A 27,342-nucleotide genomic window follows, 5' to 3' on the forward strand; every position below is an offset into this window, starting at 1 on the left:
TGGGTTCAAGTGATTCTCCTGCCTCAGTCTCTCGAGTAGCTGGGATTACAGGCATGCGCCACAACGCCTGGCTAATTTTTTGTATTTTTAGTAGAAGACGGGGTTTCTCCATGTTGGTCAGGCTGGTCTCAAACTCCCGACCTCGAGTGATCTGCCCTCACCTCGGCCTCCCAAAGTGCTGGGATTACTGGTGTGAGCCACTGCGCCCGGCAGGATCAGTGATTTTCAAACTTTAGAGTATATGAGAATTACCTGGAGGACTCATGAAAGTAGATTGCTGAGCCCCACCTCAGAAATACTGATCAAGTAGCTCAGAGATGCAGCTGGAGACATTGCAGGGCTCACAAATTCCTCAGGTGCTACTGAGGCTGGGAATTGCAGGAGAGCCACTACTTTATAATCATAAACCTCCACTTCCATCTAGTGGTTGAGTTACAAAATACAATGAATATACATTTTTAACACGCATTGTTTTGTTGAATTCTCCTAACACTCCGTGAAGTAAGTACTGTCTTCACTTTACAAATGGTAAAACTGAGCTGTGAGGGTGATGAAGTACCTGCCTAATGTTTTTCAGGTATCTGGAGAACTGATGATTAGCTCCAAGGCTGTCAGACTCCAAAGTCAAAGCTCTCAGTCAGTATGTTATCCTGTCTAAATATCCTTCAAACTGTCTTTCCTCGGTAATTCCACTTCTGAGGAAATAACCAGAAATATGGACAGAGATCGAGATATCTATTACGATATGATTTATAATAGTGAAAACTCATAGGAAACTTTAAGTCCATCATCAAGGGATTGATAATATAGGTATACTTCAAAATATTTTAAAGACAACTGAAGTGAAGTATCATATGTTTTAAAATTTATGGAAATTGATATACGATGTGAAGAGGAAAATGTAGGATTTTGCATAAAGGAATGACTTTAAGAAAATTCCCGGCCGGGCGCGGTTGTTCAAGCCTGTAATCCCAGCACTTTGGGAGGCTGAGGCGGGCGGATCATAAGGTCAGGAGATCGAGACCATCCTGGCTAACACAGTGACACCCCGTCTCTACTAAAAATACAAAAAATTAGCCAGGCGTGGTGGCGGGTGCCTGTAGTCCCAGCTACTTGGGAGGCTGAGGCAGAAGAATGGCCAGAACCTGGGAGGCGGAGTTTGCAGTGAGCCAAGATCTTGCCACTGCACTCCAGCCTAGTGGACAGAGCCAGACTCCCTCTCAAAAAAGAAAACAAAAAAAAGAAAATTCCCTACACATACATAGGAAAAGACTTGAGGGAAATAGGCCAAAATGTTATTTTTTTGTTTCCTTTTACATTTTAGTATAGAATGTTCCAAATATTCTACAAAGACTGTATATTTTATAATTAGAAAAGTGTTAATCATTATTAAACTTTTAATATTAATTAATAAATTAATACTAATTTTGGTGAAATTCTAAATTTTTATTCATTTGCATAAGATAAAGAGAGTGGTATTTACTTAAAATCTACTCTGTACTCAGCACAGTGCTATGAGGGCCACATAAGAAGAATAAGAACTGGGTCTCACTTTTTCAATTTTCCTATTTCTTCTATAGGCAAAACTAACACAGGAAAAAATTAGCACACAGTATAAGACACATTTGTGATTAAATATTAAAGATCGGCTGGGCATGGTGGCTTACACCTGTAATCCCAGCACATGCGGAGGCTGAGCTGTGTGGATCACTTGAGGCCAGGAATTCAAGAACAACCTGGCCCACGTGACAAAACCCCTGCTCTACTAAAAATACAAAAATTAGTTGGGTGTAGTGTCCCTTGTCTGTAATCCCAGCTACTCAGGAGGTTGAGGCATGAGAATCACTTGAACCCGGGAGGCGGAAGTTGCAGTGAGCTAAGATTGCATCACTGCACTCCAGCCTGGGCAACAGAGTACGACTGTCTCAAATAAATAAATAAATAAATAAATAAATAAATAAATATTAAAGATCATGTACTGTGAGCCTTCAGGGAAGCTGGGTTGTAAGGAACTCATATCTGGTATCCAGGCTTGCAAATGCATACCTGTGCTGATGACATCAAGAGTTTTCTGGGCCGGGCACAGTGGCTCATGCCTATAATCCCAGAACTTTGGGAGGCCAAGGTGGATGGATCACTTGAGGTCAGGGGTTTGAGACTAGCCTGACCAACATGGTGAAACCCTGTCTCTATTAAAAATACAAAACTTAGCCACGCGTGGTGGCACACATTTGTAATCTCAGCTACTCAGGAGGCTGAGGCACGAGAATTGTTTCAACTCGGGAGGCAGAGTTTGCAGTGAGCTGAGATCGTGCCACTGCACTCCAGCCTGGGCAACAGAGCAAGACTCCATCTCAAAAAAAAAAAAAAGAAAAAAGAAAAAAAAAAAAGAAAACAGTTATTTTCTGGAGAGACATTTTCCCTTCTTTTTACTGTGTGTTTTCAAATTCAAAATATGTGTTCTTTTGGTCACACTATACTTTTTTAGAAAAAAATATTTACCTATGCTCAAGACAGCTTGGAAGTGTCATACTATACTTTTTACATTTTACATTGCAGCGATCTCAGATGGCAGTTTAAGCAGCAGTGTCTCATAAATTCAGATATGTCAACATATCTGCCAAAACAATTATGTGAACCCATACATTTTGGTGAAATATGAAGTGAGTATCTTGTAATGAAAGTACTCATATTGAGATTTCAAAAAAATCATTTGGAAAAATAAACTAGTGAAACAATAACATTTTTATTTTGAAAGGATAATTCTTAAAAGACAGTTTTATACAGAATAAGTTAATGAATTTTTCAATGTGTGATTAAAATATAAAACTGGCCAGGGGGAGGGGAATGTAAGCACTAGGGGATGGCCTGGATAATGTACCTCTAAGGTCCCTTCTTAAGCTGAAATTCTAGGATGGAAATGTTGCTGAATATATAAAGCTACAGAGTGGTGGCTCATTCAGCATCCCAGACGGTCGCCTTTCAGGAAAAGCAGACTATGGTGTTTTCATGGGAGTGTTGAAATTCATTAAAAAATCAATTGATATATATTTATTGGGTACCTTCTGTGTTCAAGACACTGTTCTAGGTGCTTTAGAAGCTTCAAGGGCAAGATTCCTTTTCTCAGGAAGTTTTCAACATTGTATTTCCCCAAATGTTTGAGATCTTCTTATGAAAATCTGCCCCTGAACATTTATCCTAAGAAATCTCTTAAAGTTATAAGGTATGTTTTTAGGCAATTCTGAGAATGTTTCCTGCTCTAGGCAAGGGATATCCAGATAATAGGCCAACATGTTATTAATAAGAATAATAATCACTGATGTATTATAAGCAAGGTATATAGAAATACCCAGTTTTCAAAATAATTTACACAATTTATTCAAGATACCAAGAAAGAGTGTCTGTAAATAATTCTGCATGGACTTGAAGAAGATTTAGTAGTAGCACATACTGGTAGAATCGCTTATGTTGAACTAGTAAAACAAAACAAAACAAAACAAAAAACCACAACTAAACCTTGAGTTTTTATTTAAGACAGTGTTTCCCAAAATGTCTTCTACAGATCCTGTGGATTATAACTTGGCGGTGTGTGACAAGTCCTAGTCTTTTTTCCTGGATGTGCAGTCTCAGAGCAGCAGTTTCTTCAGTTCCTCATTCTCCACCTTCCTAAGCCTTTTCCCTAGGCTGCTAGTCCTGGGTATCCTATCTTCCCTTCTCCTTAAATACGTCTCTTTAACTGAACTGTGTCTACTTGGTAGAGACCCTAAGATAACTATAAACAAAGTAGCTATCAGTGTCTACCATTTCCAAAATAAATTCTATAATGATGGTTAAGCTGGGTCAATAAAAAAATTAGAGTACGATTTAGAGAGTGGATACAAAAAGGAAGAGAGTGACATGCAGTCTTAAGATGAAAATGGTGTAGCAGGGAAAAAGATAAACTGAAGGGAAGAAAGGAGTCAGAGAGGAGAGGGATTAGTTGACAAATGGTACATTGGGAGACAAAACAGGTGGGAAGAGAGGAAGACATAATGAAGGAGGTAGACATAAAGAAAAGACTATTAATGGTTAAAATAGTGAGCTTAATATGTAAGAAGTGCTACATAGAGAGAAAAAGATGAGGAATAGAAAGCTAAATACAGAAAGTTTGAGGGAGAGAGAAAAGAAGGAAGAAAGCTAAGAAAAGGAAATGATAAAGGTAAAGAGAGTGGCAGTGGAAGAAAAAAACGCTTGAAGAGAATATTGAGTAGGAAAAAAACCTGACAAGATCAACACAAGAAAAAAATGTACAGTGCATTAGGACTATACTGATTTGTGGATCTCCATGTGTAGAATGGAAAGTTAATCTGCCTTTCAGTCTTGAAAAACCAATTTTGCAAGAATGGAACTTTGAGAGCAAAAGGAGAAGTCATCAAGCAAAAGGAAACTAACTCAGACAAGTGACTTCCAAGTTTCGAGGCAGGGATGGTCATGACCTTCTTGCTTTTTTAAGGTCTGCACTAATTTGTGAAAGTGCTAGATCTGGTGATCCCCAGAGGCCCAATCTCAGCTCCACCTGGGTTGCTACTCCTATTGCTGAGAGGGGAGAAAACTTAAGGATCACCAAGACAGTCAGATACTTAATTAAGTCTTGGGGAAAAAATTTTGGGAACCATTGGTATAGAATGTCAGTGATTTCTCTTCCCCCCAAGAATGCTTGGTTGAGATAACCCCTAGGCCTGAAGTAGTAAGCAGTCTTGTACCTGGTCCTCTGCATTGGTCCCTCTTTGAAGGAATTCAAATGGACTGTGTTCACCTGCATCAAGTGGGTCTGCATTTGTACTCTTAAATTGTTCCCCAGTAGCTAACTCAACCAATGTGTTAGGATTTTCAGTAGGCATAATTGAATCCCCATCAAATGGGCTTTGCCTTCCATTGCTAGATGGAGTTCCAGTGCTGGAAGAGTGATGCTTTGCTAATTTGGAACCAAAGCATGGCAAATGCAGGATGTTAGATGGTCTTTGTTGCTGTCTCTCACTCTCATTTTCTTGGACTTGACTTTGGATGCCTTCTGGATTGGAGCCTTCATCAGGTGTACCAATAACAAGCTGCTCAGGAGTAAGGTCAACAGTTCTTTCATTGAGCTGGTTGTCTTCAAAAATTTGTTCCAGAATGTTGTTCCCATCTCCTCCAAGATCATTTTTGAGACAAGGTGTATTCTTTGCTTGAAGGGAACCGACTTCAGGAAATGGCATAATTCCCTTTTGGCCCAGTTGATTATTTATAGAACATGGTGTGTTCCTCCTCAGAGTGGACACATCATCTCTAAAAGGGTTTTCACTTTCCCTCTTCTCTGAGCTGTTTCTTTGGCCTGGTAGGGTGCTTGTTGGGGAGATGATATGTCTTGTGTGCTTGCTATGACTACCTTCTGTATACAGAGGACTGGTGTCTTGGTTCTCCCCAGGTGCAAGACCATAGGATGGAGTGTAGTCTTGTAGAGCTAGTGGATTGTCCTTGGGCCCTGTGGAGCTACCAGTACAGCAAGAGCCTCTCTGGGTTAGGTGAAATAAATGTGCCTCTTTTGGACCTGATGGGTAACTTTGTGGGATGAAGTCAGGGAAAGATGAATGTTCTCTCTCTGGAGAATTCATCCTAGTCATTTGCATGCCATAGTTCAAATTCTCACCTTCATGCCACATTGGATTTTTCTGAAGCCCAGCTGGGGTGTTACTGGAATAGGGCTGGTTACCTTTCTGGTCTGGTGGCCTAGCTAGGGCTTTTTGTAAATGTGTTGCCTGATCCCAGATATTTCTGTTAAAATATGGCCTTCTTTCTTTCTGACCTTGGGCTTGTATCCTGTGGTCCCAGGAATTCCATGAAGGAAATAGATTGCTTTCTTCTGGTCCAACGGCATTATTAACATAGTAACCCCTGCTCTCTGTAGGTGGTGACATAGTAGGAGCTGTATTATATGATGGAAAATTCTCATCCGGGCTCCATGGGTAGAATTCACTATAATAAAAATCCTCCCTTGGTTTTGATGGATTGTCTAAAGAATAGGGAGGATATTCCTTTGGCTGATTTGAGGTATGTTGTTCACCTTCATAGTGCCTAACTGTTGGGCCCCCTTTGAAGCTCAACTCTTCACCCCATCTATTTTGTCCAGGAAGGACTTCATCTCCAGTTGGATCAATTGGGTCCTCTTCATTATAAGGGACTGTCTCCTTGTGGTCTGGGGTATTTATGGGGTAGAGTGGACTTTCTTTTTGCCTCATAGTATTGGGAGAATCATCTCTCTCATCCCATGTATTCCTTCTAAGGTATGGTGAGTTTTCCCTGGGATCATAGGGGTTATATTCAGGGTAGAAAACACTTCCTCTAGAACCATGGGAAGGATGGGGTAAATGTTCTTCTTGCCTCCCAGGATGTTCCTTAAAAGGTGGAGAGATTTCTTGGTGGTCCCAAGTATTTCTTCCAGCAGGAAAATGTTCTTTTGCAGGAGAAGGGATTTCCTCAGGGTATACAGCAGGCTGATATGCACTGTGCTTTAAATCTGGCTGATTAGTTTCTGATTCATATGGGATCCTTCTTGGCGCTAAAGCCATCCCTTTGGGCAAAATCTGGCTTTGGGTTTGTCCATCAGAATTTGGTACTTTTCTGGAATCTTCTCTTGGGTAATAGGAGTTTTCATGTTGATCAACAGAATTAAAATTTGGGACTGGCGTATAACCCTCAGAGTGAGGCAGTTTATAATTTGATTTATTAACTTCATACTGTTGAGAGTTTCTCCCGGGGCTGGTTGGATTCTTTGTAGGAACTATTATTTGTTCTTTTGGACCCAGGTGCTTCTCCCTTGGATTTTGGATTTTTTCATTGCGAACAACAGGGCCTTGTTTGGGACCAACTGGGGCAACATTAGTTCCCATAGGGTGTTTATTTGGCCCCTGAGGCTTTCTTCTGAGATTTGCTGGATTTCCTGCATAATTGGGATAATTGCCTCTTGAAGTAGAAGGGTAAGCTTTGTGATAAACTGGATTTCCTGGACGAACTACTTGTTTACCTTCCCAAGCGAAGGAGTTCCACCAAGGACCCCTTTGAACTTGTTGATTTCTGTAAAAAGGCCCATTCTGTCTGTGCCCCATGGCAGTACCAGTGGGATACCACCGTCTTCCTGAAGGAAAATTTCTTATATTAGGATTTGGATGATTTTCACGAATATTTGGCTGACTTGGTCTCCATGGGATTTGACTTCCTGGCCCTCCCTGGCCTGAAGCGTTGACTGCAGGGAGTGGGACAATCCCATTTTGAGCTGGAGGGTTGTTCCCAGTGTTCGGTCCTGGGATACTGTTTCCTGTGGGGCTGGTGTCATTTCCGCCCTGACTCCCTTTAGGATTTGGTTGGGTAGAATTCGTCTCAGTAACTGTTGAATTAGCTGTGGGTTCTGTGCCTGGACTTTCTGCTTTAGGAGGATCTTCTTCTTTGGGTTTTTCAAAATCTTGTTCATACATTTCTTCTGAATAATAAGGAGGGCGACCCCCAAAGCCATGATAGCCAAAATATCCAAAGTAAGGATTCTGTAGGAAAGAAAATGGAAATCACTATTACCCTTTGTTTCCCACCATGGTGTTGCTTGGAATTTTTTAGTATAACAGGGAAATCTTATCGGTCACATGTTTCTTTTAACATCATTAGCTTTACTTTCTTTCTTGAAATTTGATTCCTCCTTGGTTTCCATGACCATACTTTTTCTGGTTCTCTCTTCTGGTATTTTTTTCTGACTACTGCTCAGCTTTCTCTTTTTAGGCCTTATACATCTGAGGGTTTTTGTTTTGTTTTTAATGATTTCATCCTCCATCCTCCTAATTTTTCTGTTTTCTTTCTACGTATCTCTTTTAAGATTTCTGTTGCTCCTGTAATGTCAGCACTTTGGAAGGCCGAGGCAGGCGGATCACGAGGTCAAGAGATCAAGACCATCCTGGCCAACATGGTGAAACCCCATCTCTACTAAAAATACAAAAATTAGCTGGGTGTGGTGGTGCGCGCACCTGAGGTCCCAGTTACTCAGGAGGGTGAGGCAGGATAATCACCTGAACCCAGGAGGTGGAGGTTGCAATGAGCCCAGATAGTGCCACTGCCTTCCAGCCTGGTGACAGAGCAAGACTGTCTCAAAAACAAAAACAAACAAACAAACAAAAAAAAAACAAGGAGAATTCTGTTGCATCAGCCCATGCTTTCAATAGGCATACATGCTAACAACTCCCAAAGGCATAATTCTAACCCACAACACTCCCACCCAAGGTTGAGGCAGCAAAACATCTCCACTAAAGGTTTCATGAGTACCTCCAACTGAATGCACCCAGAACTGGGCTCATCTCCTGCGAAATCTCCTCCTCCAATGTTCTATATTTGAGCAACATTCACCACTATCTGTACAGTTTCTCAAGTTTCTGCTCTCTCTTAGTACTCCAGACTATTAATAACCAGGTCCTATAAAATCTAAGCTTTCATCCTTGTTCCCACTTCCTTAATCCACAGTACCCCTGAACTGTTAGAATAGTTTTCTTACTGGCTACTCTGGATGCAGTCTTACTTTCCTTTAATCTTGCTTCTACATTGCCATCAGAGTAGTAGAGGCTGAGAGTGGGTATATGGAAGTTTGGCCCCTTTCCTCTTTAAATTTGTATTTAAAGTTCTCCTTTACAAAATAAACTCTAAATCCCTTAGCATAACATACAAAGCAGTACAACATGCTGCTAAAGAGTGGGGCTCTAGGCAGATGTGCATTAAAATCCCCATTCCACCAGTATTAGTAGTATGACTCTGGATTAACCTTGGTTTATTTGTTTGTAATACGGAGATGATAACAAAATAACGTTTACCTCACAGGTTGTCATGAGGGTCAAATGAGACAAAATGAGTACATTCAGCCTCATTTCCTCCCCCTTGCACTTTATGCAGTTGCAAATCACAACTACTCTGAATTCTCTGGGTTCTCTATTCTTTTTATGTTTCAATGCCTTTGCACACAGCTTATTCATATTGAAACTTCTTCCACCAACACATTTATTCCCCTGGCAAACTTGACTCATCCTTCAGAGCTCAGTTTGACTTCTACCTTCTGTGTCTTGACTTCCATGGGCAGAATTAGGTCCTTTTCCTAGGAGTCCACAGCAGTACAGATTTCTGTCATCACAATCATCCCACTGAATTTCAGTTGCCTATTTTCCTGGGATTCTTCCGTTTAATTCTCTCATGTGAAGATTTGGAATGAAAACATTGTGTTTCTCATCCTTGTTTTCCAGTACTGAGGAGTGGGTAATGTTCTTAATAAATTTTCATTTAATGAATGATTTAATCATCATGAATTCTGTCAGTCAGTATGTTTGTTAGACATTTGTGTGGCATTTAGATCATTTGATTTTTCTTTTAAAACAAATGAAATATAAAGAAAAAAAGTATTTTAATCCCCATTTGTTGATGGAGATGAGACAGACAGGTGAGGAAGTAACAAGATCATGCAGGAAATCAGGTAGTGCCCTCAAGAGGTAGACTACAGCAACTTAGTTTTTGAGACAGGGTTTCTCTTTGTTGCCCAGGCTGGAGTGTAGTGGCAAGATCAGGGCTCACTGCAGCCTTGACTTCCCAGGCTAAAGTGATCCTCCCACTTCAGCCTCCTGAATAGCTGGGACCACAGGTGCATGCCACCACATTCGCCTAACATTTATTTTAGTCTCCCTATGTTGCCCAGGCTGGTCTTGAAATCCTGGGCTTAAGTGATCCTCCTGTCTCAACCTCCCAAAGTGTTGGGATTACAGGTGTGAGCCATTGTGCCTATCTAAATTCAGATTTCTTTCCTTTTCTGTTTTTTGAGACTGAGTCTCGCTCTGTCGCCCAGGCTAGAGTGCAACGCTGAGATCTCAGCTCACTGCAACCTCCCCCTCCTGGGTTCAAGCGATTCTTCTGCCTCAGGCTCCACAGTAGCTGGGATTACAGGCCAGCACCACCACACCCGGCTAATTTTTGTATTCTTAGTAGAGATGGGATTTCACCATGTTGGCCAGGCTGGTCTCAAACTCCTTACCTCAAGTGATCCACCCGCCTCAGCCTCCCAAAGTGCTGGGATTACAGGTGTGAGCCACCTGTGCCTGGCCTAAATACAGGCTTCTTAAAGCCTATGATAACTGCCTGGATCTTTCTGCTTCCTTTCTTATCTTACGCATATGAAAATTTGAAGTGCCAGTTTCTAGGTTGCATACAATTATCTGAATCATTTTTATTTGGGGTTATTTCATGATACATTTGAGAGCGCCTTATACCGTTACTGACACAGTCATCTTCAATGTTATTTTATGAACAAGAGCCTTATACCATTACTAACACAGTCATCTTCAATGTTATTTTAAGAACAATCTCTGCCAGGTGCGATGGCTCATGCCTGTAATCCCAGCACTTTGGGAGGCTGAGATGGCTGGATCACTTGAGGCCGGGAGATTGATACCAGTCTGGTCAACATGATGAAATCCCATCTTTACAAAAATACAAAAATTAGCCAGGTGTGATGGCACACACCTGTAATCTCAGCTACTCGGGAGGCTGAGGTATGAGAATTGAATTGCTTGAACCCAGAAGGTGGAGGTTGCAGTGAACCGAGATAGTGCCACTGCACTCCAGCCTGAGTGACAGAGCGAGACTCTGTCTTACAAAAAAAAAAAAAAAAAAAAAAGAAAGAAAAGAAAAGAAAGAAAGAAAAGAAAGTGGCAGTCATTGCAGGGACTGAGCAGAGGAGCGACAAGATTAGACTATTGTTTTCACAGGGTCACTCTGGCTGCTATGCTAACAATAGATTGTGAGAGATGAAAAGACTTACTTACAAAATGTACATATACACAATCTTAAAGCTGAAAGGGACCTCTTAGAGCAAGTAATGCCAACCTCTCTTTTGTTTGAGACAGTCTCGCTCTGTCACCCAGGCTGGAGTGCAGTGGTGCTATGGCTCACTGCAACCTCCACCCCCCAGGCTCAAGTGATGTCCCACCTGTCTCACACACACAAAAAGAAAAGAACAATCTGTCCCCCACCCCCCAGTAAAGCTATTAAGTTACCACAGTTCACTGAGGACATATCACATATTCAGGGAAAAAAACAGTAAGTTCCAGGGGGGTTGGGATGCTATCTCACAATCACTAAAATGACTTTTTAGATGACATAGTGCTGGAATATTAAAAGTATATCACTCTGTGATATACATTTGGTTCTTCTCCTAGTGTGGTATAGTAAAAAGGCCATTGAACAGAGTAACAGAAGACTTGGGTGCTGGGTTCAGTTTATCCATAACTTAAAAGTGAAATTGAGTAGTAATTGATCTTTTCTTGGCTTCAATTTATTTGTATTAATATAATCAGGAAGTTAGACATTACTTAATTTCCTCTTGAGGATAACATTCTAAGAAACTCTTACTTTTTTTCTCTTTTTATCACTGTCTGGAGTCCAGCATCAATCTTTGGACCACTAGCTTGATTTGTTTCACTTTTTTATTTTCTAAAAATCACGGAAGCTTGAGCTACAGGTTCATGTGTTGGATTTTAACTTTTTTATTAGATGTGGATAAAAAAGCAGTGGCGAATAGATTGTAATTTCTAGTGGAGGATATAGTTTTACTTGTACTTACCCCGCCTTCTTCATTGCTGGCTGGTGGGCGTCCATAACCTGGTGGCGGTAACCTCTGAGAAGTGAAAAACACAGTGAACACAGGAGAAAACCACTTTTGATGCTGCCATTTGTAAGACTCAGGGTGTCTAAAAATAGCTCAAGTCAGTGATCAAGCTCAGTTAGTACTCTGAGCTTTTAGCTTTTGAATTATTAGCTCTCACAGTCCAACTGCTAAGAATTATGATCTAACAGTGAACACTGGTAAATACAAAGACTTCAGCTGGATCCCAGATTATCCTACTTAAAATACTCTGTATGGCTGCATCTCCTGGCAATCCTCCTTACCACCTCTAACACTCAAAACATACCCTCCACAACCCCCAACACACACACACCATGCACACACATACAGACAAAGGGTGAGAGAGAGAAATTTGAGTGCTGTTAGAATCCAAGCATCCATATTAGAACATCTGATAATAGAGATTAAGTAACAATGTTATTTTTAGAATGTGGCTCCATGTTTAGGGAGACAAACTGCAAACTGACAATCCTTGGATTATTACTATGATATTTTTATTTGACTAAAGTTAATTCTCCTAATCAAACTTGGAGGCCGAGTTTCTGCCTCTCAAGTTTTATGTAGATGAGATTAATAGTTACTTCAGCATTAGAATCATGGTTATCTGTTTTTAAAATCTTTACCTTATACTGCCTTAATTTCCTTAGTTCAGCATAGGTAGTAAAAGAAAGTCACTCTTTCAAGGAGGAAAAATGTAAGGAACTCTTACTCTTTAAAATGAATTGTTCCTCATTGATAAAAAGCCTTCCTAGTTATAGAGTTGTAGACAAGGAAAACCTATGTCATAGCTGAATGAACAGTCAACAAATATTTCCTGTTGTTTTGTTTGTTTAGCAGCAACTGGTCGTTAATATTTCTTTAGTTCGAAAAGTTTATTTTGCCATTCATATTTTTAATGCCTATGATGCAATTTCAGTATTATCTTTTATTTTAATGATTTTAAACGTTTAAGATTCTTTGAGGCTTCTTGTAAATAATATTTCGCAAGATTTTTTTTTTTTTTTTTGAGACGGAGTCTTGCTCTGTCACCTAGGCTAGAGTGCAATGGCACGATCTCAGCTCACTGAAACCTCTGCTTCCTGGGTTCAAGTGAGCCTCCTCCCTCAGCCTCCAAATATCTGGGATTACAGGTACCTGCCATCACACCCAGTTAATTTTTGTATTTTTAGTAGAGATGGGGTTTCACCTTGTTGGTCAGGCTGGTCTTGAACTCCTGACCTCAGGTGATCCGCCTGCCTGGGCTTCCCAAAGTGCTGGGATTACAAGCATGCACCACCATGCCTGGCAAATTTTTGTATTTTTAGTAGAGATGGGGTTTCACCATGTTGGCCAGGCTGGTTTTGAACTCCTGACCTCAAGTGATCACCCACCTTGGCCTCCCAGAGTGCTGGGATTACAGGCGTGAGCCACCGTGACCAGCCCCAAGTGTGGCTAGAAACAGTAAGATAGGATGAAAATGTCTTAGTCTAATTATAGCTCACCCTATGGTTTTCAAACTCCATTTTGTCCTGTGTCCCAATTTCCCCATTACATTAAATGAAGATAATTTAAAAAAAAATTTCTTAAGGATGTGGGGAAATAGTAACGAAGTAGCACAACCTTTTAATATTAATTTATTAGCTAAGTTATTTGTATCTGCTTGGTGATTTAGGTTGTATTTATGTCACCAATTTGAGTATGAAATTCAAAAATTCTCTGTTCTTTTTCTGCATGATTACTGATGCACTGGTTTTGTTTCATACCGTCTACTCTTTGGTATATGGTATTCCATTAGAATGTATGAATTTATATTAATTTAAACTATAACATACTAATATTATTTTTCACTTATAGTGTAAAGAAAAAAACAATTTATCACCTGTGGAATTTGCCATGGTGGTGGTTGATAGAGGAATAGCCCATTTCCAAATGGTGGGAATGCCTAGAGAGAAAGAAAGAATCAGAGTGATGTGCTATTGAGAAGAATACATAAAAAAAATGAAGCAAACCAACTAAATACAATTGAAACTTGGGAGTCTACATTTCACTTTGCATTAAACTGTGAGTTTTTTATAGGGCAAAGATGACAATGATAATAACAATTAGTATTATTGGACACACGTTCCAGGCTCTGTGCTGAGCATTTTATATTGTTAAACTCATTTCATTCTCGTATAACCATAGAAGATATAAACTATTACTATTCCCATTTGACTTAAGAACATGAAGTTCAGAGAAGTTTGGTCACTTGCCCAAAATCTCGTAGCTTGTAAATGATTGAAGCCAGGATTCCAATCCAGGATTGTCTTTTCATTCAATTTTGTATTCCCTACGTCTGTAATAGTGTCTGATAATAAGTGTTAACTGACCAAAAGCCAGTGTTTTCTTTTTAGTTTTTGAGACAGAGTCTTTCTCTGCTGCCCAGGCTGGAGTGCAGTGGCATGATCTTGCCTCACTGCAACCTCCGCCTCCTGGGTTCAAGCAATTCTCCTGCCTTAGCCTCCTGAATAGCTGGGATTACAGGCGTGTGCCACCAAGCCCAGCTACTTTTTGTATTTTTAGGAGAGACAGGGTTTCACCATGTTGGCCAGGCTGGTCTCGAACTCCTGACCTCAGGTGATCCGCCTACCTTGGCCTCCCAAAGTGTTGGGATTACAGGTGTGAGCCACCGTGCCTGGCCTATAAAAGCCAGTATTTTTGAAGCTCCCCCCACACTGGATGAGATCTTGAGAAACCATTTGCACATCTTCTTACCTTATGTCATACTAGTACTGGAAGCAAAGTTAATTTAAGAGCAATATTTTAGAGCATCAAAGCATAGATCTGGATGAAACTTGGAAACCATTTAGTTTACTCACGGGGAAACTGAAACCTAGAAAGGTGAAGTAACTTGTTCAATATCATACGACTAATAAGGACCAGGTATAGGACTTGAACCTTTGATTCTCGACTGTTAGATTAGTGCTCATGTTATTACACCATGTTGTCTCTGTAATTTAAAAGGAGCTTTTAAAAGGCAACAGTATTTGGGTAATTTGAACCAAACAAGATTGGAGTTGACTTGCCATGCAGTTTTGGATGCATGTCAAAACAAAAGATGGTACTGCAACATAGCACCTGTACTGAAGTGTGTATATGGGGGTGGCATGGCCCTCCAAATCTCTCCGAGGCCATTTACAGATATGGAATTTTTCTGTGCAAGTCTCACCTGAGGTGGCTGAGCTTCCTCTTCGGGCTGGGCTGGAGTATGCGATGGCTGCTTCAAAGGCCGCTTTTGTGGTGGCTTTTTTGACTGAGTCTGGTTGGGTTTCTGGGTTTCTTGGGTCTGATCAGTCTTGTTATGACGTTTTTGTGCTGAGGGTTTCTGTGGGTGCCATGGTGGTGGCTGAGGCCACATGGGCATCTGGTACTGTGGAAATTGCTGAGGGAGACCGTTTCCAAAGAAGGGCCCCAGGTGTGCCAACTGAAAGGGTAGCAAATAATAGTGAAATCGTAATAGAGTTGAGGTTCAGGCTCTCTCCATCCTCTAATGTCATCGTCCAAAACTCAAAGAGCTTAAAAGTCCTATGGAACTTGACTTAACTATGGAAGCTTCAAGATCTTTAGTTAGATTTTCCTTACACACAGTCTTACAGAATTAACTTCAGTCTTCTAGAAAGCCAAACAACCAAAACAAACTAAAAGGCAGAACTAGGTGAGAAATCTCAGCTTAAGAATTTGACTGATGATTTTCTGATTCTGAAACTCTAACTCAGGTCAGAAGTATACAAGTCAGGTTACAGAAAATTTAATGTTGTATTCAGAACCCATGTGATTTGTTATAAGGCTGGATGAAGAAGAGAAAAAGCAAAAATAAGATAAAGTGAGATTGTAAAGCAAAAAATAAAAAACAAGAAAAATAGGAAAAGAGACGATAAAAATTCAGTCTGTGTAAACACATTTATATGGTGTCTATGTTTCTTGGTTACAGGTGGAGCCTCATTAAATCCATTTTTGTTATCAAAATCGCCACAATTACAAGGCTGGGCAGGGAAGCAAAAGTAGTTATAATCTAAAAATGTTAATTTATAAATTTATGATAATTTATAAAAATGCTAATTTCTAAATTTATGATAATTTATGAATGGTCAGTCTTGCGACATCAGTTCTCATCCAAATATTTCCTCCCTGGTTTAACACCTGTCTCTATCCCCAGTCTTCATTAATTAGTTTCTTGCTATCTCTTGGTTGATGTACCCATGCTTTGTGGATTGATGAAATTCAAAATTGCAAACAACTAAGTTGGTAAAAATTTCAAATCACAGGCAAAGTCACTAAAACTAAAAACAAGGGTATGAAAAAGTTGAGCCAATCAAAAGCTGAGGAAGAGGAAATTTACAATGATTATTTTAATCAAAGAGCTTTAAAAGAGAATGACTTGAATAAAAAGGATTACAAAAAAATGGATATAGTCCTTGATTTTCCCCTCAAAATGGCCCTCATGATCATTTCACGGAAATCAAAAGTGATGTGTAGTGTTATTGTGCTAACATAGAATTTTACCAGAAAAATCGTGCCAAAGAACCACCTGATACTTGATTTATTAGTTTGTTCTGATAATTAGCATACAGTGACAAGAATAACCTATATTTATTTAAAGAACATTAAACTTGCTTTGTAATTGTAGTGTTATCTTTCAAGATAATCCAAGTAAAATTTACCCCCTACCAGTACTTACTCTGTTATTTTTATTGTCACTATTTGTGACATCTTATGTGATATTTTCACAGAACAATTTTTTCTTGACTATACATTTGAGACTCAGTCTCAAATAAATAACATTTCTAATTAATAATTATTTGGATTTACATGAAAGAACAATAGTAATGAATAAGAAGAAAATTTGGTGTGAGAGGATGGAGCAATAATTTTTCCATCTTGAAACTTTTGTAATGATTACATTATACTTAAAACATGTGGATTGGTGTCTCTATTGGCTAAGGCAAACTTTATAATGGAGTTATCTAGATAAACAAGAAATCATCAGAAATAATGTAAAGAAAAACTTACATGTGGGAGGGTCATAAAGTTGAATTGATTATACCGCATCATCTGCAACCAAAGGAATCCATTAATATGATACAAAGTGAAACTTTTATTAAATCAATGCACAAATCATAAAAAAATAAGTAAAATTTCTTTTTCAACCTGAGAACTTCCCAGTGTAAAAATTTCTGATTTTAATGCACAACAGTCATATTATCTTTTACTACTTATGCTAGAATTTTAAGTAAGTGTACAATTAAATTTTAAGAAGCTTCTCAGGCACTTTAACTTTTAAGTCAGAATTTTATTTTGAGAAGAATCAATAAAGAATCACAGAAAATAAAAATCTGGTCTACTCTAAAGTTTTTGAATGTTCTGTTCTTTGAGAGTTCAGGATTTGAGAACATGAGAATTATGTGACAAGATGATTCATCTTTCTGATATGTATTGAATTTGATTAATGATCTGGGCTATGAGTCATGTAAGGGATATTTATATTTTTAAGCATCTACCTTCTAATAACCCTTGATACTATTGGTCACTTTCGCTAGCTAAAAAACTTAGCAAATAAGGTAACATCAACTAGATTTTAACACAATTCCACATTTACGTTGAAAAGGAACATTGAAGTACATAGGTAGGCTGATGGCTGGGGAAATTACTACTTTGCCTCAATTTGAGAGTTTAAGACTTTCACCTCTCCCTCTTTTTACCTCTTTCATAAGAAATATTATATATCAGACAATTTTCCAATATTCTCCTTTTTACTGAACTTGTGAGATAGGACTCTGGATAACTTCTCCCCTCAGACTGAACATACATACCTCCTCACTTTTACTGCTAAATCCAGGCATTCGGGGCATGTGCATCTGGAAGTAAGAGAATGTCAGTGACAAATGCAGAACATCAGCTGAAATAAGCTCAACAATTGTTCCTAAGCTATGCAATGATAGAACACAAAGAGAAGAGCTAACATTTAAAAAATACTCACTGGCATAGCAACAGAATTACCAAGAAGCCCTAGAAAGACCAGGAGAATCTTCATTTTTCCTTTTGGCACCTAGAATAAAAAACTGATTTTTATTTTTGGTCTGTGAAATAAGCATGCTTAGGGCACTCTGCACTTATCTAGCTACTAGCCTACTTGTCTGTCAAGGAGTGTATGGAAATAGATAAGGTCCTTGCTGCCATTTTTATTTTATGTCAAGAAACTATTAGGTAGTTATCACCTGGTACTTTTCAAGCTGCCAAAAGAGTCAGATTAAAAGGAAATATAAAGTGTGTGTGTGAGAGAGAGAGAGACAGAGAGACAGGGAAACAGAGAGAGACAGAGAGAGAGAGAGAGAGAGAGAGAGAGAGAGAGAGAGAGAGAGAGATTTCATAGCACCAGAATGTGAAAATTAGAAATTAGGAGGTTATCCCCAAAATAGGAATATTGATGGGGTTGAGTTTCTAGTTACTAGTTGATTTGTAAAGGAATAGTGATGTCCAACTAGATTCATTGTACCGAATAATCTTAGTTTCAAGGAGGGCGCACTACAAAATCAAAACTTTGTGCTACTTTCTAAGACGTTGTACATAGAGACTAAGTAAACTGGAATATTCAGAATTATTTTTTTTCCTGGTTTCCTCTATTGTTCCTATTGTTATTATTATCATCATCATCATCACTTCCTTTAAAAATCACTTATGTGACCAGGTACGGTGGCTCACACCTTAATCCCAGTACTTTGGGAGGCTGAGGGGGGTGGATCACCTGAGGTCAGGAGCCCGAGACCAGCCCAGCCATCATGGTGAAACCTTGTCTCTACTAAAAATACAAAAATTAGCCAGGCGTGGTGTCTCACACCTGCCATACTAGCCGCACGGGAGGCTGAGGCAGGAGAATCACTTGAACCCAGGAGGCGGAGGTTGCAGTGAGCCGAGATCGTGTCATTGCACTCCAGCCTGAGCAACAGAGCGAGACTCTATCTCAAAAAAAAAAAAAAAAAAAAAAAAAAAAAAAAATCACTTATGTTCTAAGGTGGTTAGGAAAATAGGAAGAAATAGGAAATAAGCAGAATAGTAAATTTATCTCTTTATTAGATACCTTGATTAAACATATAGACTTATGTATGAAATTTGGAGATTGTTTTTAACGGGGTTCATTCACTTATCCCACTCTAGTTAATTATGAAAGACTTGTAAAATTAAGTCTTGTATTTACATCTTTGAACAAGGTTTATTCTGAAACACTTACCTGAGTAATTTCTTAAGAAAACTTTCTATTTGCATATACAATAGAGGAAAATAAAAGATTTTAATCAGAATGATTCATTTTCATTGTATATCAGATGTAGCCCATTTCCTAGCATAGTAACCAACAACCAACCCAGTTGTTGTTCATTCCTTTCGTTCTTTCTTCCTTTTCTGGACATAAAATGCATCTAGCACAACTGGAGCCGATGCTTACCCTTCTGTTTACTTCCTATAGGAGCAACATAAATGATGCTTTAGCATTTTTATAATGGACATTTTCCTAAATTGTGGGTGTAATGAGTTTTCTTTCATATATTAGAAAAAATGGTAGAATGTAATTAAACAAAGGAAGCAGTAGTATGTAAATACCTTTCCTACTGTTTAAAGATTTTCAGAGTTAGAACATCATAGAGAATGAAAAACAACAGCTGAAACTAGTGTGTTTAGTATAGGCTACAACAATATGTGGAAACTAATAAAGAGAATACTGGTGAAAGTTTTCTTTGCTAAATGTTTCTAAGATTATGGCCCAAGATTTAAGGGTGCTTTTGGATGGTTAATTTCTGCCTTGCTTAATCATTCATCTCATCTCTCTAGTAGCTGTCACAGTGATTCTTCATAATATATATAGCCTTTATATTGGCAAATAGAAAACTCATTTTCTCTTTTGTAAAATTAATTTATTATGTTGGATGACTGAGATCCCTTCCATCTCTAAAAGTCCATGACTAAAATCTATAATTAGTTATTTTTTGAGTTGAAAGTAGCACTCATAATGATTGCCACAAAGTACAATGACTTCGTAAGTTCTTCTTCCATTCCATCTGTGAAAGCAGATGCTCTTTAATTCTTCTTATATATTTCAGTAGTGTTTGGCCCTCTCAAGTGTATTTCTGACAGTATCTAGTTTGAGAACCTGTATGTATCAAAAATAAATGAAAGTACTCACCAAGTTGTCTAGTTTAGGAAAAGAGGTTCCATGCCTGCACCGAAGCACCAACATTTTTTTTCAGCAAATTTTTTATAAGCCTTTAAGAAAAATACAGCTTTAGCGTGAGAAGAAACTAAATTATAGAAATGGAACAATTAAATGAAATGAATAGCAAAGCTTCAGTTCTAAGGCAGCACATGTCATGTTAATTATTTTATCCAGTCATACCTGTATTAGGGGGCCACAAAATCAAGTTTAATCTTCTGTTCCTTTAAAAGTAGGATGAAAGCTAAATCAGAGAGGAAATGACACTGTATTTTGAGATACTTCTAGGGCAATGTTGACAAAACTAGACTTCACTATGGGGAAATGTACAAAGTCACAGTATTAAAGGAGGTCTAAGAAGGCTGGAAAAAACTTATAAGAATAATAAATGCACCAAATAAACCGAGGAGTTTAAAGTTTTATCAGAAGATTAGTCTGCATACAATGACTACACAACCAACAACAATGAAAAAATAAGGAGAATTAACCAACATCTATGAATTAAATTCATTATTTGGCACTATATGTAATTTATGTTGATAATCTCTAATACTTACCCAAAAGCCAATTAGAAGCTTAATATATAAAAAATAATTTTTACTTGAACTTTGTTAGCTTGCCTTTGAAATATATTCTTAACGGTCTATAGTGGAAATGACTACAAATTGCTGAAGCCAGGGAGATCTCAAGAAGCAAGACACATTTATTTCTTAATGATAAAACAAAAATTCTTCAGTCAGATATCATGTGCAGCATCAAACAGGCTCAAAATAAAAAGATTCCTCCTTGTCAGAAAGCTTGGCCCAGCAAGGTTCCATTTAAGCACTGTTGTAGACCTGCATAACCAATCAGCTTTGAGGAAAATGGTTTTGCCATCACAAGAGTTTAAAGTAAAAAACGCACATCAAATTTAAAATTTAGAATGTGTTATTATAGGAGCTATCAAGTCAAGTCTCTTATTATGTATAATAACAGTCCAGGAAAATGAGCTTACAGCAGTGAGATTTAGAAGATGCTTCCCTTGGTGAATTTGGGCTTTGAGGTATAGAAACTTTGTTTATAACAAAGATATTTGGGGAACAAAGGCGACTATTATCTGTATGCTATTTACATAAGTCAGTTGCCTTCATCAAAAGACAGACTAATATATATATTTACTTAATATACATTTTTTATGTAATTAAAATGAACTGGAATGTTATACCCATGAATGGCAACTCAGCGACTTGATTTAATTTGTATTACATAAGGCTAGCAGGACATAGTGTTCTTTTTGAAGTCAAATATAATCCAGTCACTGGGGATTCAGAATTTTAGATCAGTTGGGTACAATGGCAAATGAACTCTCGGCTATCATGATAATACAACCTAATGAAAACAGGACTTGAGAAATTCACTGAAGTGGTCATGTTATGGATTTTTTTCCTGAAATCTGACTTTCCATAATAAAGATTTCACTTTCAAATAAATGTGCCAATTACACTTTTAATTGACAAGAGCAAGCTTTGCTATCTTTGCTTAACTTGGATTCTCCTGTTCTGTTATGGCTTTACAAGAGAAAACATTTGTTGTGGTGATGTTTGCTTATTTTAATGTTGGGATTTAAAAACCAAGAATGATTGAATTTGATGGCGAAACTTGGTTCCTACCTGGTATGATTGTGTATGTATGTTAATCCAGTGGTTGCCCATGGTGCTGTTCTTCCAAGTATGGAGAAGTGCTGTGTCATTCGTTTTGGGCCAAATAACATTGTATTTCTTAGTGCCTCCCTGCTCCACGTATTTAGTGCCACAAATAATAAAAATGTACTAGAATATTTGACTTTAAATGAAGCTAGGACTATCTTTTAACTCTACGTGTATCCAAGACGTACAAAGTTAAAGGTGCTTCAAGTACCTGCTTGCCTTCGTCAGATTTTGTAGAAACTGAGTAGTATTTATCACACTGTGTGCACATTGAGATGAATTTGCAAATGGTAGGACACTTATGGGACAGTGGCCTACAGTGTGTCCTTGGAAGTTCTGATGCTGGATGACCTGGCCTATCCTGTGCCCATTCATGTAGAGGGTAATTTTTGATTTTGGCCTTACCCATATAGGTTATTGGGAGTTGCCACTAAACCTCACTTTTGATAACTTTCCTCTATTTATCCTTGTTCTCTTGGCCACAAGAGTGATTAGTTGTCATGAAATAATTCATGTTTCTAAAATCCAGCCAAGCTATTCAATGAGTGAATTCTTAGTAGTGTTGGATTGGATTGGGAGAATTACCAAATTTTCTTTCATTAAAAGAAAAAAAAAAAAGAGAGAAGTGCTCAAACTTTATACTTTTTTTTTTTTTTTTTTTTTTTTTTTTTTTTTTTTGAGACAGAGTCTGGCTCTGTCACCCAGGCTGGAGTGCAGTGGCGCGATCTTGGCTCACTGCAACCTCTGCCTCCTGGGTTCGAGCGATTCGCCTCAGCCTCCCATGTAACTGAGATTACAGACATGAGCCACCATGACCGGCATATAAAATGTTTTGAAATCAGTCCTTTATGACTTTTTTCCCCTTTACTTTATCTCTATTTACTCTGTAAATTATTTTTCCCTTCAGACAATTATAACTGTTTGTGAAACGTGTTTATGATTTGGCTTAAATTTTTAAAAAATGTATCTCTTTGATTTTTTCTCTACATTACCCTTCTCAGTCTTAAAATAAGACGTGTTAACCTGGGAGCTGAAACCTAAGAAATTGCATATAAGAATTTGTGCATTTGTGTGTAAATGTTCCTTTTTTTCTCCCCCTGAAAAAGAACCCGTATCTCCAGGGGGCCTGTGAACTTCTTACTTCTCTTTGCCTCCACTTTTTAAGATCCTCTCATTGCTCTAGATTTTAAGCCAGCAGGAGCAGAAAAGTCTTTTAATTTCATACTCTAGATGTGAGGGAAAGAGGCTGGGCTTTGGAATTGCCAGATCTAAGTTTAAACCTTCCACAAATTATCCAGCTGTTCAATTTCCTGTTCAGTAAAATGAGGGTAGTATTACCTTCCTCATAAGTTTCCTCTAAGAAATGAATGAAGTAATAAATATAGCTTGGGCAACAAAGTGGGACTCCATCTCTACAAAAAAAGATATTAACCAGGCACAGTGGTGTGTGCCTGTAGTCCCAGCTACTCGGGAGGCTGAGAGGGCTCCTCAAGGAGCCCAGGAGGTCAAGGTTGCAGTGAGCCATGATCGCACCACTGCCCTCCAGCCTGGGTGAGACAGAGAGACACCTTGTCTCAAAAAAAAAAAAGTGAAATGCCTAGCTCCTAGTAGCTGACTATCAGTGACTGATCAATACACAAAGGTACTTTATTGTTCCACATTACACCTTATAATTATTTACTAAGGATTTAAGAACAATAAATGCAGCCATAGTTCTCATAGCTCTCAGAGCAAATAGATCCTCTTCTAAGAACAACTATGAAGGTAAAGTTCTGTGGATTATTATTAGCAGAGCACTCCAACACTGCAGGATCACTGAATGAAGCACCTGAGATAAAGTAGTGTCTTAGGGATCCATTACTGGTGCCAAATAGTGTCTAAGCATCCACAACCTTGAATTCTTTCTGAAATCATTCATTCCTATAGCCTGTTCTCAGGCTGTAAATGTGAGAGATCCTTCTATCAGAAGAGAAGAGGAGGTGCAGTTTAATCCCTCACAAATTAAAGGGTTAATAATGCTTTATTCCACAAACATTTCCTGAGCTTTCTCTTCATGCAAAACCCTGACTTGGGTGCCCACCCAGCCTGCATAGAATATTAGGATAGCAAATTTTCTGAGTCAGAACACAGTGGTGGGTTCAAATTCTGGCTCCTACAACTTACTTGTTTTAGAATCTTGGTCAAACAACTTAATCTCTTTAAACCTCAGTTCCTCATTTGTAAATGGGAGATAACATTCTCTTCATGGGTTTGTTAGGCAGATCATGAGGTCAGGAGATCAAGACCATCCTGGCCCACATGGTGAAACACTGTCTCTACTAAAAATATCAAAATCAGCTGGGCATGGTGGTGGGTGCCTGTAATCCCAGCTACTTGGGAGGCTGAGGCAGAATTGCTTGAACCAGGGAGTCAGAGGTTGCAGTGAGCCAAGATGGCGCCATTGCACTCCAGCCTGGGCAGCAGAGCAAGATGCCGTCTCAAAAAAAAAAAAAAAAAAAAAAAGGAATTTAGTGGGATAACTTATTTAAAGTTCTTAATATATACTTCAACTAAATATTATAAATAAATTGATAAATGTTCAATATTATTATCATTAGAGCTTTCTCAATAGTTGTTTTATTACTGCCCACTGTCACATTTCCTAAAGATTTCTGAAGAATGTTTCTCATCATTGTACTTACTTATTCATTAAAAAAAGACAGCAAACAAAAAGCCTCCCAAAGAAAAACTGAGCATCTCCATAGAGTATAGGAAAAAAGAAACTAGGTTGGGCATGGTGGCTCACACCTGTAATCCCAGCACTTTGGGAGGCCAAGGCGGGTGGATTACCTGAAGTCAGGAGTTCGAGACCAGCCTGGCCAACATGGTGAAACCCCATCTCTACTAAAAACACAAAAAAATTAGTCAGGCGTGGTGGCAGGCACCTGTAATCCCAGCTACTCTGGAGGCTGAGGCAGGAGAATCACTTGAACCTGGGAGGTGGAGGTTGCAGTGAGCTGAGGTTGCCTGGGCATCAAGAGTAAAACTCTGTCTCAAAAAAAAAAAAAGAAAAAGGAAAATAAAAAAGGAAACTAGATCACAGTGTTTATCAGATTTTATTTAATTTAAATTCTACTTTTTGTCTACTAATAAGAAAGTTGCTCAGTGAAGTCAGTGAGTAACTATTGTTGGGTGGTGATTATTAATATTTGGATCATCCTTAGAGGTGGTGTTTATTTCCTGGGCTTCTAGCAATAAGAACTCTCTTATATGTACTCAAGATCAGCTTCTTTCTCTCTTCACCTTGAGGAGAAAATAAAACCCTGTGGTTAAGAAAACAGGCGTTGGGGTTGGAAATACTCAATAATGTATACACTGTGCTTACAACAGTGCCTGACTCAGTAACTGTTTCAGATGGGTTAGGTGTCATCTCATCATGGAAATAATACATTATATCTCATTACATTTCTTACAACAATTTTATGGTTTATTTCTTCCTTTGCCATAAAAAGAAGTATGTGACATTCTGTGTTTTCCTGTCACTCTGGTTACTAGGAAACTCAGAGCTAAATTTGATGCCTAATTAACAGTGGATCCAGGTTATATGAGCCAAAGCTAATTAGATTTTAAGGGATCTCTTTAAGAAAATGAACACAAAATTAGGTACAAGTGTAAATATTTGTTTTGATGAACTATAGAAATGATCCCTGAAAGTACAGTCTTAATATTTGTTTTCATACGACAATAAATTGTAACAAATTTCAGATTTTAAAAAGGTGACAAATAGTACAAATATCACAAAATCCAGAAAAGCAGCTTAATATTTTTCCTAACTGTCTGATGCACCTCTATAATAACATCTGATTGTATACGTTTCAAGTCTTATTTTCCCTCTACCTCACATGTTTTTAGTGCCAGCTACAACGAACACATTCATAGGGAAATATGAGCCCTGATCCTGCACCTTCGGGATGCATGTTGAATGAGTAGGCACTGAAAGTTAGGCATGGGAGGTAGAAATATTTCTGGAAGCCATTCCTAGATGAGGAGGGCCAGCAATATTTTAACTATATACAGAAGTTGACTGTGAATTGCATAAATATATCCCACTAAACCCAAACTAAATGTCTCCCCATCTCAACTTTCTATTATTATTAATAAGTTATATTATTAATAATATAACTTATATTAGGTACATGCATATGTGTATATACATGTATAATATAATTTAATTAATAAAGCTGTGACAATAAACCCTTCCTAATTACTATTGTCCTATAGAAAAGCACCTTGGAATGCATAACAAGAATAACTTCATTCACTATGTGGTAGGCACTGTGCTCAGTGCTTAGAAGAGTTATTTAAAATTCACAGAAACCCTGTGGGATAGGTACTGTGATCCCCCACCAACATTTTGCCATTGAAAAAATAGAATCTTAATGAAGTTAAATAACTTGTTCAAGGCTAAGAGGTATAATGGGAATTTGAACTCAGATCCGCATGTGCATTCTTCACTATCAATAGTGTAGACATATACAATATCTATGTTTTTCCAGGTGTCAGGACACCAGGACCAATATTCTATAAAGTTCTTTTTTGTAAAAATCTAGTGTGGTATGAACTTAAATGAAATGGGTTTGAGAAATTTCAGGTCTGAAGACTGACATAAATTATGATTTTTTGAAAGTCCAGTTGCATGGAAAGTAGAAAGAAAAAGCCTTGCTTGTCTTGAAGTCAAGAAAGTACTCTCTTGGTATTGGAAATGAAGTGCATGCTGGGCTGGATGAATCAACTTTTAAATAAATAGTTACAGCAGACTAGATAATTGAGTAAGTTGAAGCTTGTTGAGTTAATTGCATCATCTCTTACCAGACATCATCTAATCATTTTTTCCAGAACCGTTAGCACCTATACTGACACATCCACATTCAAACAATGCATACATTTCAAGCCCCTCTTCTTAAACAGGCCCATTTATAGTGGGAGCAGCCCTCAGTTTATGGCTTTCACATCATGTGGGTCCTTTCGCCACTGTATTATTCCATTTTCACGCTGCTGATAAAGACATACCTAAGACTGGGCAATTTACAAAAGAAAGACGTTTAATTGGACTTACAGTTCCATGGGGCTGGGGAAGCCTCACAATCATGGCGGAAGGCAAGGAGGAGCAAGTCTCATCTTTCATGGATGGCAAGAGGCAAATAGAGAATAAGGAAGACACAAAAGCAAAAACCTCTGGTAAAACCATCAGACGTGGTGAGACTTATTCACTACCACCAGAACAGTATGGGGGAACTGCCCCCGTGATTCAATCATCTCCCACCAGGTCCCTTCCACAATACGTGGGAATTGTGGGAGTACAATTCAAGATGAGAATTGGGTGCGGACACAGAGCCAAACTATACGAGCCACTAGTAATCGCCTTAGTTAATCCATTCACAGGGAATGGACCTCATAAGGTCCCTCTCAGGATGTTAGACGAATGTATTCTTAGACTCCAAGGTTTCATACTTCAGATATGTTGTCTTTTTCCGCATAATAGATATTTAACACATGTGGAAACTGAGGCTCAGGGTGATGACGTAACAAACGTGGGCTTAGGATCCATGGAGCATGGGTTTGTACCAAAATCTGTCTACCTCTGCTTTCTACTTGTTATAAAATACCTTCAGCACAGGGCTAGGCAAGCACCAGCACAAGGATCATTGCTTGACCACAGAGTGCTGCAGCTGGCTGACAGTTTCCCTGTT

General features: G+C 38.5%; 1 protein-coding gene across 1 annotated transcript; it reads right to left on the bottom strand.

Moving 5' to 3' along the window:
• Window positions 1-2,727: 2,727 nt before the first annotated feature.
• Window positions 2,728-20,706, bottom strand: ENAM (enamelin). The gene is made up of 9 exons (XM_010383977.2): window positions 20,486-20,706; window positions 19,902-20,016; window positions 17,706-17,774; window positions 17,539-17,583; window positions 16,739-16,780; window positions 14,898-15,152; window positions 13,569-13,631; window positions 11,648-11,701; window positions 2,728-7,553 (listed from the first exon to the last, which is right to left on the bottom strand). Exons 2-9 carry the CDS (start codon window positions 19,953-19,955, stop codon window positions 4,713-4,715), a joined length of 3,423 nt encoding a protein of 1,140 aa, XP_010382279.1. The 5' UTR covers window positions 19,956-20,016; window positions 20,486-20,706; the 3' UTR covers window positions 2,728-4,712.
• Window positions 20,707-27,342: the final 6,636 nt, after the last annotated feature.

The sequence above is a fragment of the Rhinopithecus roxellana genome, chromosome 2 (assembly GCF_007565055.1).
Source record: "Rhinopithecus roxellana isolate Shanxi Qingling chromosome 2, ASM756505v1, whole genome shotgun sequence".
Taxonomy (NCBI): Eukaryota; Metazoa; Chordata; class Mammalia; order Primates; family Cercopithecidae; genus Rhinopithecus; species Rhinopithecus roxellana.